The sequence below is a fragment of the Microcebus murinus genome, chromosome 16 (genome assembly GCF_040939455.1).
Source record: "Microcebus murinus isolate Inina chromosome 16, M.murinus_Inina_mat1.0, whole genome shotgun sequence".
NCBI lineage: Eukaryota > Metazoa > Chordata > Mammalia > Primates > Cheirogaleidae > Microcebus > Microcebus murinus.
Genome location: NC_134119.1, coordinates 5,407,456 through 5,420,677, shown reverse-complemented (window position 1 = coordinate 5,420,677; position 13,222 = coordinate 5,407,456). Strand labels below are relative to the sequence as shown.

Sequence of the window (13,222 nt, the reverse complement as noted above, 5' to 3'; positions counted from 1 at the left end):
GGAGGGCAGCGCCGGCCTGTCCGGCCCACGCTGTGCCGGTGCCTGGCGCCGGGCGCGCGGCGGCCGCCCAGGGCGGGGACGCCCGCCGCGTGCGACCCCGGCGGGGCCCGGGCGCCCGGGACGGCGCGCGGCGGGGCGGGGCCCGGACTACGCTTCCCGGCGGCCCCCGCGCGCCCGGGCCGGGCGGGGCCGGATGGGGGCGGGGCGGCGGGCGGGGCCGGCTACAAAGCCCGGGGGCGGCGCCGGGGCGCAGAGTCCCCGCGGCGCCGGTCGGGAGCGCAGCGCGGCGCAGCTCGGCGCTCGGCGGGAGCGGCGTGCGAGCGGACGGGCCCGGCGGCTGGACGGGCGGCCCTCGCCGCGCCGCGCGCTCCCCGCCGCCCCCCGCGCGCGCAGCCCCGCGCGGCCCGGGTCGGCCGGCGGCGGGGCGCCCCCCATGCTGCTGCAGCCCGCGCCCTGCGCCCCCAGCGCGGGCTTCCCGCGGCCGCCGGCCGCCCCCGGCGGCGCCATGCACGGCTCGCAGAAGGACACCACGTTCACGAAGATCTTCGTGGGCGGCCTGCCCTACCACACCACCGACGCCTCGCTCAGGAAGTACTTCGAGGGCTTCGGCGACATCGAGGAGGCCGTGGTCATCACCGACCGCCAGACGGGCAAGTCCCGCGGCTACGGCTTCGTAAGTGGCCCCGCCCGGGGCGCCGAGGCACCTCGGGCACCAGCCCCGCCGGCCCGCGCCCGCCGCCGACCGCCCGCCGGGCGCGCGCACCTGCCGCGTCTTGGGCCCGCGCGGCCGTCCCGCCTCCGCCGCCGCCCGCGGTGTGGAGGGAGACCCGCTGTGCGCACTGGGGGCTCCCAAGTTTGTGGGCAGGTTTGGGGGCCGGATGGCCGCGCTTGGGATTTCCGGGAGCAGCAAGCGGGCGGGCGAGGGGCGAAGGCTCCACCTAGGGGTGCTTCGGGCCCGTTGGCCCTTCCCCCGTGTTTTCCACATTCCTCTCAGCCTCCCCCATAAACATCGACTTATGTAAAATCGGCTCGTTTTCTACTTCCCTTCCAAAAACAGCGTGCCCTGCTCCTTCTAGAAGGAAATTTTCTGGGCCCTCCCTGGTGGGCAGGCCAGGCTGGGCGCCCACCGTTGTTTGGGGTTCTTTTTTTTTTCCCCCCATCTCCCCAGGGGGTTGTTTTTGTTTTTGAAGGCAACGTTGCCAGTACTTGAACTTTGAGGGTAGGAGCTGGAATCCAGGGGAGGTCTCTGTGGGAGGTGTCTGGGCTGGGGTCATAGGGGCCCCGCCAGGGACCCTGCATCCTTGGAGCAGGGGGGAAGGGAGGGTCCAGGGTCAGGGCAGGGTCCTGTGCCTCTCTTCCCCATCCCTCTGTGGAAGCCCCTCAAGTGTCTGTGCTCCTACAGGTGACCATGGCGGACCGGGCAGCGGCTGAGAGGGCGTGCAAGGACCCCAACCCCATCATTGATGGCCGCAAGGCCAACGTGAACCTAGCATATTTGGGCGCCAAGCCCCGGAGCCTCCAGACGGGTGAGAGCTTGTGCTTTCCTCCCAGGGCTCTTCTCGGTTTCTATATTCGGCCTCAGTATCTGCTGGGTGGGAAAAGGCCCTGCCACCCCCAGGAGTGGCAGCCGGCTGTCCTGGGCCTGCAGAGCTGCCACAGGGCAGTCATCCCCCAGAGTGGGTGCCAGACCTCTTCCCAGCAGCGTGTGGCCCCTGGGATGGGGTGGGGAGGGTATGTCAGCTGTCCTGGAGGGAGGGAGGGAGGACATCGCCCCAGGCCCGGGGGTTGGGAGCACCGGCACCCGGAGGCCGCTGCCACCTGGGTCCCTTGGCCCCCTTCAGCTGGTGCCTTAGGGCTCACCAGGAGGGGTGGCCGAGGAGGGGAGAGGAAGCGGGCCATCCCTTTTGACTGGAGATGTGTGGCCTTTGGAGTTCTGCCTCCCCAAGGGTGGGCCCCTGGGGACATCGTCCCTGCAGCGAGGCCAGGTCCCTGACCATTCTCTCATTTTAGGCTTTGCCATCGGTGTGCAGCAGCTACACCCCACCTTGATCCAGCGGACTTACGGGTGAGTGGCCGTGGGTGGGCGGGCCTTGGAGCTGAGGTGAGGTGGGCCTTGGGCAGCGGCTGGGTCTCGGCGGCTGGGAGAGGGCAGTTTTCAGAAACGGGGTTGCGTTTACAGCAGGAGAACGAGAAGGCAGCGTGCAATTCCCCCCCCCCCCCACAGAGGCCACACCGCAGAGAGGGGAGCCGAGCCTCGCGGCCTGCCCGCCTGAGGGCAGACCCTGGCCCCCTTATGAGTTGTGGGGCTTTGGGCAGCTGACGGAGCCATCTGTGCCTCAGTTTCTTCATTTCTAAGATGGGGGAGGTAGCAGCACATCTTAGTTCCGTGAGTGGGGGCTCGGGTGGGCCTGGAGCAGGCAGGCACTCTCAAAGCCCGCGCTGGTGCTCTTAGGTCCGGCGGCTAGGCTCTTCCCTGGCACCCTGACTGCTCCAGTGCCGGGCAGACAGTGGTCACAGCCAGCCAGGGTCTGAGGTTTGTGAGCTGCTGCAGGTAAGATGTGATCAGGGCCAGGTGTCGCGGGTCTCAGTGACCCAGCCTGTGGGCTTTCGTCTGACTCCCTTCGGAGCAGCACGTCCCGTCATTCTCTGTCCCAAACCTCCGACCTCCCTGCCTGTGTTTTCAAATATCCGATAAGGCCTGGCAGCTGCGTAGAGGACACACATACTTCAGGGACACAAGGGACCTTGCCATGCAGTCTGTTTTCCCAGCAGTGTGGGCTGCTTGCCCCGGTGCAGGGAGTGGGGAGAGCAGGTCTGAGATGGGCCACCCCTTTCAGACCGTTACCACCTCTTGCGCTCTCGGAGTCGAATCCCGGCCTCCAGATTTCGTGCCTCAAATTGAGTGTGTGTGTACACGCACATGCTAACCCCGTGGGGGCCACACAGCGTGAGGAGTGACCTGCCCCACTGGGCCAGTGTGGACAGAGGCTCCCGTGGAACAGGGCTGGGGCCCGGCTCACGGGCTGATGAGCAGATCAGTCAGGTCACCCGGGAGGGCTGGCGCGGCCGCTGTTTGGGTGCACTTGTCCTGAGAGGTGGCTCGGGCTCCGCGATGGCTCCCTTGAGGTTTGGTGGACGTGCGTGTGCTCAGCAGGAGCCGCTGCCTTTGGGGTCGGGATGTGGCCTGGGCCCTCCTGGCCTGTGTGGGTGGCCGGGCAGCTCATCTCCCGTTCGGGCATCTCTGTCCTGGGAGGAATGTGCAGGGCGTTGGGGGCTGGTGGCTCTGAGCATCCTTCTCAGCCTGGAGTCTGTTTCATAAATGTCTCAGAAGGTGTTTGGGGACACCCCAGCCTTCGTGCCTTCACCACAGGCCCACGCCAGGTGTCCCGGGGCAAGGGCTGGGTCCGGCCGCTGCCTAGAGATGGGGAGGGTTTCTGGTGTGTGCCGCTCTCTTCCCCGTACAGCGTGACAGGGCCATCCCCACCAGTGTCTGGGCTTGCTCTGATCCATTCCAGCTGCCTCTGGCTCTCTAGCAACTGCCAGTGCTTGGCCTCCGGAGCCTGCAGCCCTGGGTTCAAATCTGGACTTTGCCACTTACCAGCTAGGTCCTGGCAAGTGGCGTTCTCCGTAGTTTCCCTGAGAATGGGATAACCGCACGGGAATAATGGCACGTGGGCTGGGCGCTCCGTGCTCCCCATGCGCCTCCTTCCGTCCTCCCAACAGGCCTCTGAGGTTGGGACTGATACTCTCCCTTTATAGGTGAGGAAACTGAGGCAAAGAAAGGTGAACAACCTGTCCAGGGGCGAGGCAGGAAGCATCCAGGAGATTTGCACCCTGCTCTCAGCCCTGCATTCTTGGCGAGGAGGGTGGGAAGGGCCTGACCTTTCCCCTGGTTGTCCCAGAGTCCCCTGAGCGCCGCCTGGCCGAGAGGAGTCGGGCCGGTCGCAGATGCTGCTGTGTGCGCCTGCCTTCGGGCGACAGTGTTTTGTGACTAGATCCACTGGCTGGCCATTTAACACGTGTGACGAGGAAGAGGCCACAGCTCTATTTGTTGGTTGCCAGGGGGTGGAGACCCAAACGGGCAAGGGGTCAGAGGGACAGTCCACTCTTCGTCTCCTATGAGCGTCGAACTGAGGCCTCTGAGAATTGTGCCACCTCCCACCGCTGCCTGGGCCTTGCTGAGGTCCGGGGTGGCGGGAGGGCCCCTGGGTGTAGCCCTGGGTCAGCTGTCTGCCCCCAGCTCCCGCCTGGCCAGGCTGCAGAGTTGGGCCGTCAGCGTCCCTTTTGTCTTTGCAAACAATCAGGCCCCGGGAGCACAGCCGGGCCTGACTCAGCGGTCAGTTTTGTCAGCCCCGGGCTGGCAGCGAGGCCAGGCCTGCCGTTGGCCGAGGGCGTGGTGGGAGCCGGGCAGCTGAGGGCTGTCCCAGTTAACCCCTCTCCTGCCTGGCCGTGCTCTTCCAGATTGGCCCGGTTACAGGCCTTGGACACTTCTAAAGATTCCAGGGCTTTCAGGCAAGACCACGGCAGAAGCTCTGCCTGGCTGGGCCGTGAATGTCAGCTTAGAAAGGTTCGCCGAGGAGCCGCTGCGCTGTGATAATTGCTCGGGTTTCCCTGCTTGTGTCTGTGTTTTTCTTGAGTTGGACGGGCTCTGTCAGGACCAAACTCAGCCTGGCATTTCTGTCACGCAGCTGCATCTGTGGGCAGGGCGGGCCAGGGTTTGGGGAAGCCTTCCTCTCCGCATGGCGAGCGCGAGATAGCCATAGAAGCTGACCCTTGCGGCTGTAGGCCGCCAGCCGAGCGTCTCTGCCAGAGTGGGGCGCGCGGCAGGGCGGGCGCAGGGCTCGGAGAGGGTTTGGGTCCAGGCAGTGTTGGTCTGGCCTGGAAGGGGCTCCTGGTGTTGGGGGTGTCTGCCCACCCCTGGGCTTGGCTGCACTTGGCTCTGTCCGTGGGTCAGCTGTTGCTGTGTGCAGGTCCCTCTCCTTGTCCTCAGGGAGCCTGCTGTGGGCCCGATGCCCGTTCCCGGAGAGCTTCGCTCCGCGCCAGGCATGGGATCTGGCTCCAGGGCCCGAGACAACAGGCAGAGTCTCGGGGCTGCACGTTGGGTGTGCTGTGAGCTAGAGCAAGGGCTCACGCCCATGCGTGCCATGGGGACAGTGACAGCGCCTCCTCCACGGGCCGGGCTGAGGACTGAGGGAGCTCACGAGTGCGGAGCCTGTGGGCCCGGAGGTCAGTGAGGCGTCTCCCGCTGCGGCTGGTGACTGTCCGTCTGCAAAGCCAGGGCCGGGCAATGGAGAGGCTTGGACTAAGCTCGCGCGGCTGGGGCCGGGGCCTGAGCTGGGGTCTCCGAGGCCCTTGTCCCTTCCATGAGGATCCAGTGCCTCCCTCTGACCACGTGACAGCTCTTGGGTGCATCGGCACGAGAGCCCCAGTGGTTGGCAGGGCTGGACCCTCCCAGGCACGCGCACGGCCCGCTCAGCGCGTAGTTCCAGGACGCCTGCTTCCTGCGGGTGAGCCCTGCTGCCCGCGCTGAGACAGCTGCCCTCGGCGCCACCAGGCCGTGGGCGTGTGCGTGTCGGCACCCGAGCAGGGTGACCCTGTCCCCGGGGCGAGAGGAGGGTCCAGGCAAGGAGATGTTGGGGGCGTGTGTCTCCCTGGGAGTGTGGAACGCAGCAGGCTGGAGAGTGTGCAGAGCTGCCCCCAGAAACGTGCCTTCCTCAAGCGTCATTGAGCGCCTGCTGTGTGCCAGGCGCCGTGCCTGGGCTGCTTTGCATAAGACACAGCCGTCTGGGCGCTCACGTCCCGTCTGCGCCGGGGCCCTGGCTGTGACGAGTGCGGTTGAGCAGGAAGCCGGCCGGGGTGCCTTTGTGGAGAGCGAGCAGTCCTGCGTCTCGAGTGTGGTGGCGGGTGGGTGCGTCTGCGCGCGGCAGGGTGTCACGCAACAGCACAGGACCTGCGAGCCTGCCTGCAGAGGGTGGTGCGACCTGACGGAGGCCTGCAGTGTCGCTTGTAGCACCGTGGCCACGTCCCTTTCCTGGTTTTGATGACGTGCTTGGTCACATGAGATGTCACCCGGGGGGATGGCCGGGGAAGGGTACAGGGGACCTCTCTGTGATGTTTTCGCAACTTCTTTTTTTTTTTTCTTGAGACAGAGTCTCACTCTGTTGCCCGGGCTAGAGTGCTGTGGCGTCAGCCTAGCTCACAACAACCTCAAACTCCTGGGCTCAAGCAATCCTCCTGCCTCAGCCTCCTGAGTAGTTGAAACTACAGGCATGCGCCACCATGCCCGGCTGATACTTTTAGTTGGCCAGTTAATTTCTTCTATTTTTAATAGAGACGGGGTCTCGCTCTTGCTCAGACTGGTCTCGAACTCCTGGACTCAAACGTCCGCCCATCTTGGCCTCCCAGAGTGCTAGGATTCCAGGGGTGAGCCACTGCACCCGGCCAGTTTTTGCAACTTCTTGGGAGTCTATTATTATTTTATAATTCAAAGTGGGAAAATAAAGCCAGGGAAGGGGCTTGCAGGAGCTGGCGTGTGTACACGTGTGTGTGTACATGTGTGTGCATGTGTGTTGGGGGAAGGCCCCTCTGAGGAGTGAGGAAGTTGGCCCTGTGGGCACCCGAGGGAGAGTGATCTGGGCCCGGGGATAGCAAGTGATGGCGGCTCGGGGTGAGGTCAGAGGCCATGGGGGCTGGGAGAGGCTGGTGGCCCACCCCCACGGTGTTGTGTTTTCACCCTTGGGGTGTCTCTTGCGGCAGCCCTGCCTGCCCCCCACTGTGGCTTCCTGTTTGGCAGCTTGTCTGGATGAGGCGTGGGCTGGCGCCGTGGCCCTCCCGCTGGGCGGGCAGCCGTGCTGCACCTGTTGTTTGTCGCAGCGCCGTAACAGAAACCAGCCTTGGGCGGTTGTTGGGTTCCTCTCGAGGACGAGTCCTCGCCCTGGCAGGATCCCCTTCTGCTGGGCAGCCTTTTCTGGAAGCCTCGGCCGGGAGGCCAGGGCCTGACCACAGCAAGGGGCCGAGGCACAGGTCTGACCGTTCCTCGTCCAGCCTCAGTTTCCCTGCCTGCCCTGTGGACGGTGATGGGTGCCCTGCAGGGTGCTGTGACATCCGGGCCTTTCTCCCAGCCCCTCCCGTGTGGGTGGAAGGAGGGAGGTGTCACTTCACCCGGCAGATACTCTTTGTGCCAGGCCAGGGATGCCAGGGGGTGAGAGGAGACCCCGTCCCGCCTCATGATCCCAGCGCCTCCCGCAATGAGGTGGTGACGAGGGGACAGACCAGAAAGGGAACAATCGTGCCTCAGGTGGCCACGAGAGAGCTGCGGGGTGGGGGAGGGGGGAGGAGGCCTGCAACAGGGGCGTGGGGTTGGGCCCAGCAGGGTGTCCTCAGGGAGCACCAGGGCCTTGCTCTGGGCGCCGGCCGTGGCAGGCTCTGAGTGGAGGAGGAACGGTTGACTTGCATCTCTGTTTTCAGGGCGTTTCTGTGTCTGGCTGCGGGTGGCCTGGCCTGCTGGGGCTGGCGTGGAGGGTGGAGACCTTGGGGCTGCCCAGTAACCCAGGTGTGGGATGGCGGGGCCGCCTGGGCCAGCAGCCCTGGGAGACGTGGGATTCTGGACGAGTGTTTTAAAGTATTTGTGAAGAAAAGAGTTCACGAAGATTCCAGAGCTCACGTCCTGAGGACGTGGAGGTCGGATGGGCCGTGGCTGTTGTGGAGGGCACCTGTGGGGAGAAGGGCAGGACTTGGGGTTGGGACCAGTTCAGGTGGGGGTGCGGTCCCGGGGCCTGGTGACGTCCTCGGACAGAGCCCCTCCTGCTTCCTGTGGCCGGCCACCCCTGTCTCGCCTGGCTTGTCTGAAGGGCCCCAGAAAACCTGCATGGCCCCCCAGGACCCGGCCCTCCCCCTTGGGGCCAGGGCCCCCGCGCACAGCCAGGCTGCCGGCAGCTGCACGTCTGTCTCCTCGCGGTGGGCAGGCCCCTGGAGAGCAGAAAAAGTGAAATGGGCTCATTTGCCTTTCTCGTTATTATTTTCGGAAGTGCCTTTGTGCTCAGAAGATGAGCCCTCCTGGGCTGAGGCCAGTCATCTCTCCCCGAGAGCTTTGCCGGGAGAGTGGGGCGTGTTTGTCTGTGTGAGTCGCCGGCAGCCCGCTGAGCGCCGGGTGGTTCTCAGCGTCCCGAGCTCCCTGTCTTCTCAGGGCAGCCTGGCAGCCCTGAGTGTCCTTGGTTCACATATGGGGAAACTGAGGCCAGAGAGGCCAGGTGATTGTCCCTGTGACAGGCACGGCCAAGACCTGGACTCGGGTTCTTGCCCCTGGATCCCTAAGTCTCCGGCAGGGTCAGTGGGTGGCCCTGCGTGTGTCGGGGCGCAGGGGAGGGTGCACAGCTGCCGGGGCCACATGTGCACAGCAGGGGAGGCGGCACCTCCTGGGTTTCCAGGCTGGACCAGGCGTCCGGCCCCCATCCTGTCCTGGGCTGTGGTGGGCCCTGGCCCCCGTGGCAGGCTGTTTGCAGCCATAATGGTGGCCTGTTGCAGCGCCGCCACGGTTTGGGGCTTGGCGTTGCCAGGCCCCGGCACTATGGGAAAAGGGAAACCAAGAACCCCCGTGTCTTCCTCCCCCAAATGTCCCTGCCCCCCAGCCAGGCACCTGCGTCAGGTGAGGGGTCTGTCCCGCCCACCCCCGAGGTCTCTGCTCTCCCTCTGCCTGGGCTTCGCACTTGGTGGGGCAGCGGGGTCTGCTCCCGGCGTGCGGCACGTGAGGAGGGTGTTACGCGGTGAGAGAGGCAGGGCCCGAACCCAGGCCTGGCTCTGTTCTCGTGGTGGAGGCGGGGCTGGGCAGGAGGGGTCCTGATGGGGGACCCCCTCGGTCTCTGGGCCCCGAGGGCTGCAGGGCGCTGCGCTGGGGTGGCCGCTGCCCGGGAGGGGAGCAGCGGTGGGGAGGGTGCTGGAGCTCCCAGCAGCACGGTCCAGTGGGGCTCCTGGGTGCTTGTGGCCAGACGTGTGGGGACAGCAGAGCCCCTGTCACTGCCCAGCTCCACCCACACCCGTCTGCTGTGCACTGTGCCCTCACTGCGGTGGGTCTCCGATGAACTGCCATCCTAATGGGTCAGGATTTGTTCCTTATACATATGTTTTTATAGAGGTAAGATACATATAACATTCACTATTTTAATGTGTACAGTTCCGTGGGTTTACCATCACAATTATCTAATTTCAGAACTTCTTCATTGCCCTTAAAGGAAACCCGTTAGCAGTAACTCCCCTTTCTCCAGCCCCTGGCAGCCTCTGATACGCGTGCCCCTTGTGGACAGTTCGTTTAAGCAGACTCAAAACAACATGTAGCCTTTCGAGCCGCTCCTTTCACTTAGTGCAACGTTTTCAGGGTTCATCCACGTTGTGGCATGCGTGGGTGCCGCGCTCCTTTTCGTGGCTGAATGATACTCCGTTTGTGGATAGCCCACATTGTGTTTATCCATCAGTCGATGGTTATTTTGACTCCTGAGCACTGGGCAGTTCCAACATCCCGAGCTCCTTGTGTCCTCAGGGCAGCCTGGCAGGCCCTGCAACATCCTTAGCTCACATATGGGGAAACTGAGGCCAGGTGATTGTCCCGGTGACAAGCACAGCCAGGATCTAGGCTTGGGCTCTTGCCCCTGGATGCCTGGGTCTCCATGGCAGAGTCGGGGTCAATGATGTTCCTGTGTTTTAGTGACACACGTGACCCCGTTCTGCTCGTGCAGACACTCAGACCTGCACATGCCGCTCCCGCCAGCCCCTGCCCGGGCGTTCGTGCCACGGCACTCTGGAAAGCTGCAGCTTCTCTTGGACCAACAAAAGTGGCAGTTTCGTGCCATTTAGCCTCACCTGTCCTTGGCCTGGGTATAAAGGGACGTTTGATTTTTACTTCTTTAGCATCAACAACGTCATGCGCCAACAGTGTCATTGTCGGCAGCAGTGTGGCAGCTTTGCACACAGCCTCGCAGTCTGCTGCGTGCCTTCCCTGCCAACGGCGCGGTGGGGAGGCGGGGGCTGCCGGGGGCCTCCTCCCTTCCTGAAGGGGTGTCGGATCCTGTGGGTGGCGCTGGGAAGCGAGGGGTCCTCTTCGATCCTGAGCCAGCTGCAGGGAGGGTGCACGTGTTTTCAGTGCCCCTTGTGGTACCAAAATGCTCTGCAAAAGGCTGCCCTGTTTCTGCCCCTGCCGAGCGTGGAGAGCCAGCGAGGGATTTTGCTCCTTTCCTCTTGGGGCAGCTTCCCGGGACTAGGGGCAGGGCGGGGATGGCCGTCCTACAGATGTGGGAGGTGGCTGAGGTTCCACGTCGCCCCATAGGCAGCCCTGTCCTGTGTACCCATGCAGGCCTGATGCCCAGGGACAGTGTCTTGTCCCGACACGGTCACCCTGCCCAACACTCGCAGCATCTCCTGATGCCGCCAGGTGGGTGCTCCTGTCACGGACTCTCCGAGAGGCTCAGCGCCTCAGCTGCTTGCCCAGGGCTGCCCAGCGGCTGGTTGGCAGAGCAGGCCCACACCAGGGCAGCTGCCTCCCTGAGCCTCGGTTTCCCGTCTGAGGCACAGAGGAGTTGTTCCCTGCGTTAGGTGTGTTTTGTGCATGGTGGCAGCCCATGGCAGGCCTGCGGTAAGCGGTGCCTCCGTGACTCGTCCCATGGCCGCCCGTGGGGGAGCTGAGAGCACAGGTCTGTCCCATCAGCTGTGGGCCTGGGCAAGCCCCGGCCCCGTGTGTGCGGAGCGTGGTGATGGGAGCACCCACCGACGGGGCGGGCACAGACCAGCTACCCTGCGAGGCGTCCTGCTCAGGGGCAAGGGCTGTCGTCACTCGTGCATTCACTCGGCAAAGACAGCCCCGAGCGCAGGCCGGAGCCTGCCGCAGTGAAAGATGAACGTCCCTGAGAAGCGGCCTGTGAGTCACAGATGGCTGTGGCAAAGAGTGAATTGTGCAGGTGCCACTCAGTGTCACTCAGTGGGGCAAGTGCTGGGGAGGTGAGCCGGTGTCAGGGACGGGGCTAGCTTCACAGAAGAGCAACCTGGGCACTTGGTTTCATGCTGTCACTGTCTCGAAATTTTTAACCATTTTTAAACAAAGGTCCCATGTTTTTATTTTTCCACTGGGCCCAGATGCTGTTGCTGCTATGGGGGGGGCGGGGTGTAGGGCGGGGCGGGGGCATGGTGTGGGCAGCCTGGCTGAGCAGGAGGCGTGGGGGAGCTGGGCAGCAGGAGCGGCCTATGCAGAGGCCCCACTGGGCGCTCCTGTCCCACAGGGAGGAGGTGGGGACTCGGGTGGGTCCCGGCTGCGTGTCCCCACTGTCCGCCGCCTGCCCTGACGACTCTGCCTGGCCCCGCAGGTTGACTCCGCACTACATCTACCCGCAAGCCATCGTGCAGCCCAGCGTGGTGATCCCGGCCGCACCTGTCCCGTCGCTGTCCTCGCCCTACATCGAGTACACGCCAGCCAGCCCGGCCTACGCCCAGTACCCGCCGGCCGCCTACGACCAGTACCCGTACGCCGCCTCCCCCGCCACCGCCGCCAGCTTCGTGGGCTACGGCTACCCCACCGCCATGCCCCAGGCCCTCTCTGCCGCAGCGCCCGCGGGCACCACCTTCGTGCAGTACCAGGCGCCGCAGCTGCAGCCCGACAGGATGCAGTGAGGGGCGTCCCCGCCCTGGGGACCGTGGCAGCGTCACCCGCACGACAGGCAGGCCCACCAGGCCACGACGGGCCCACGGCCAGCCCGGCTGAGCTTTGGGTGCCACCAGCGCCTGTGGCCCGGGACGGCCGGGAGATGGCTTCTCCTCAGATCCAGGTCCTGTCATGTCGCCAGGGAGGACTTTGAGAAGAAATTCCTCCTCGCACACGGCGCAGCCTTCTTCCCGCACCTTTTCCTGCCCCTTGTCGCACTCCGGGTGTCCTCAGGCCAGTCCCCTCGGCAGCCTCCAGGTGAGTCCGGCACGGACCCGCCGCGGATCCCAGCTGCCCTCGGGCTGTGCAGAGACTGTCCCTCGTGGAGATGCCTTACTCCAGGGAGTAAGCAGCTGATGGACTGTTCATTGTCACTTGATCCGCACAGTTTGTGAGCCACAGTCGGGGGAGCGGGCAGACCCCTCCTCGTTGAATTCTCATTCTCTACCTTGTTGCACGTGGCGGCTTCCTCGAGGCCCCCGGGGCGCCAGGCGCAGGAGGGCCACCGGCTCCGGCCGGAGATCTTTCAGTCGAAGCACTGCGACTTTTTTCTTACTCTAATTGTTTTGCTACTAAGATGATTTCAGAATTTCAGTCTATTTTTTCAGTGGAGACTGCCGCCACCAAGAATCCAAAACCTATTTTTGACTTTGAGCAGTTTGCTTTTGTGGGTTCCACCCGTGGAGATGACGACCGTGTCTCTGTGTAACAGGCGTCTGCCGCCGGCGGGCGGGCCGGAGGGCGGCGCTGGTCTCGGCACCCCCGGGCGGCCGGCGGCGTCTCGGGAGGGAGCGGGCCCAGGCTGCTCAGGGTCTAGACCAGGGGGGCTCCTGGCTGCGGGTGGGGGCCCTCAGCCCTGCCGTGGGGCTTCAGAGCGCAGCACTGGCCACCCCCACCCCTCCTGTTGCCCCCTGCTGAATGCCGGCCCGACACGTGCCCCTGCCTCCCTGGGAATTGGGGTGCGGGGGCAACAAGTTCCAACAGCCGTGGGGGCTCCCGTGGGGGCGGCCGGGGTTCCTTCAGACCTACCTCAGGGAGCGGAGGCTCGGGGAGGGACGCGCAGGCGCTCCTCGGCACGCCTGGTAGAGTCGAGGCCTAGGAAATAAAGGTAGCTAATATTATAATAATATTTTTATTAGAATTGTTCTGATTATAAAAATAAAACTTGTTTTCTTTAAAGAAATAGATGGTCTATAGTTTTCTCTTGAGTAGGAGCCGTGGGCCCCTGGCCGGGGGGCCGGGGTTTCAGGGACAGTCACCGAGCACCCAGCCCGCGCGGCCGGAGTGGCAGCCCTGTTACAGCTGCTGGCGGGGAGGACGGGCGTCCCCACCGCATACGTCCCAGGCAGCCGTCTGCCACACTTAGGGGACTTCTCAGGGCAGGGCCTTGCAGCCATGGCTGGGGGGCAGGGGACAGTGATTGGAGGCTCCACCAGGAGTCCGTAGAGTCGGGGGCAGTTCCCTAAGAGGAAGGGGCACCCCAGACCCCCCCCCGAGTAGGGGCTGCTGAGCAGGTGCGAGAGCAGGCATCCAGGACAGGTG

The 13,222-nt window shown here is 64.5% G+C and overlaps 1 protein-coding gene across 1 annotated transcript; it reads left to right on the top strand.

The window, feature by feature from the left end:
• The first annotated feature begins 412 nt into the window (after nt 1-412).
• Nucleotides 413-12,865, top strand: RBM38 (RNA binding motif protein 38). The gene is made up of 4 exons (XM_012770481.3): nt 413-673; nt 1,403-1,526; nt 2,011-2,065; nt 11,346-12,865. Exons 1-4 carry the CDS (start codon nt 434-436, stop codon nt 11,647-11,649), a joined length of 723 nt encoding a protein of 240 aa, XP_012625935.3. The 5' UTR covers nt 413-433; the 3' UTR covers nt 11,650-12,865.
• The last annotated feature ends 357 nt before the right edge of the window (nt 12,866-13,222 follow it).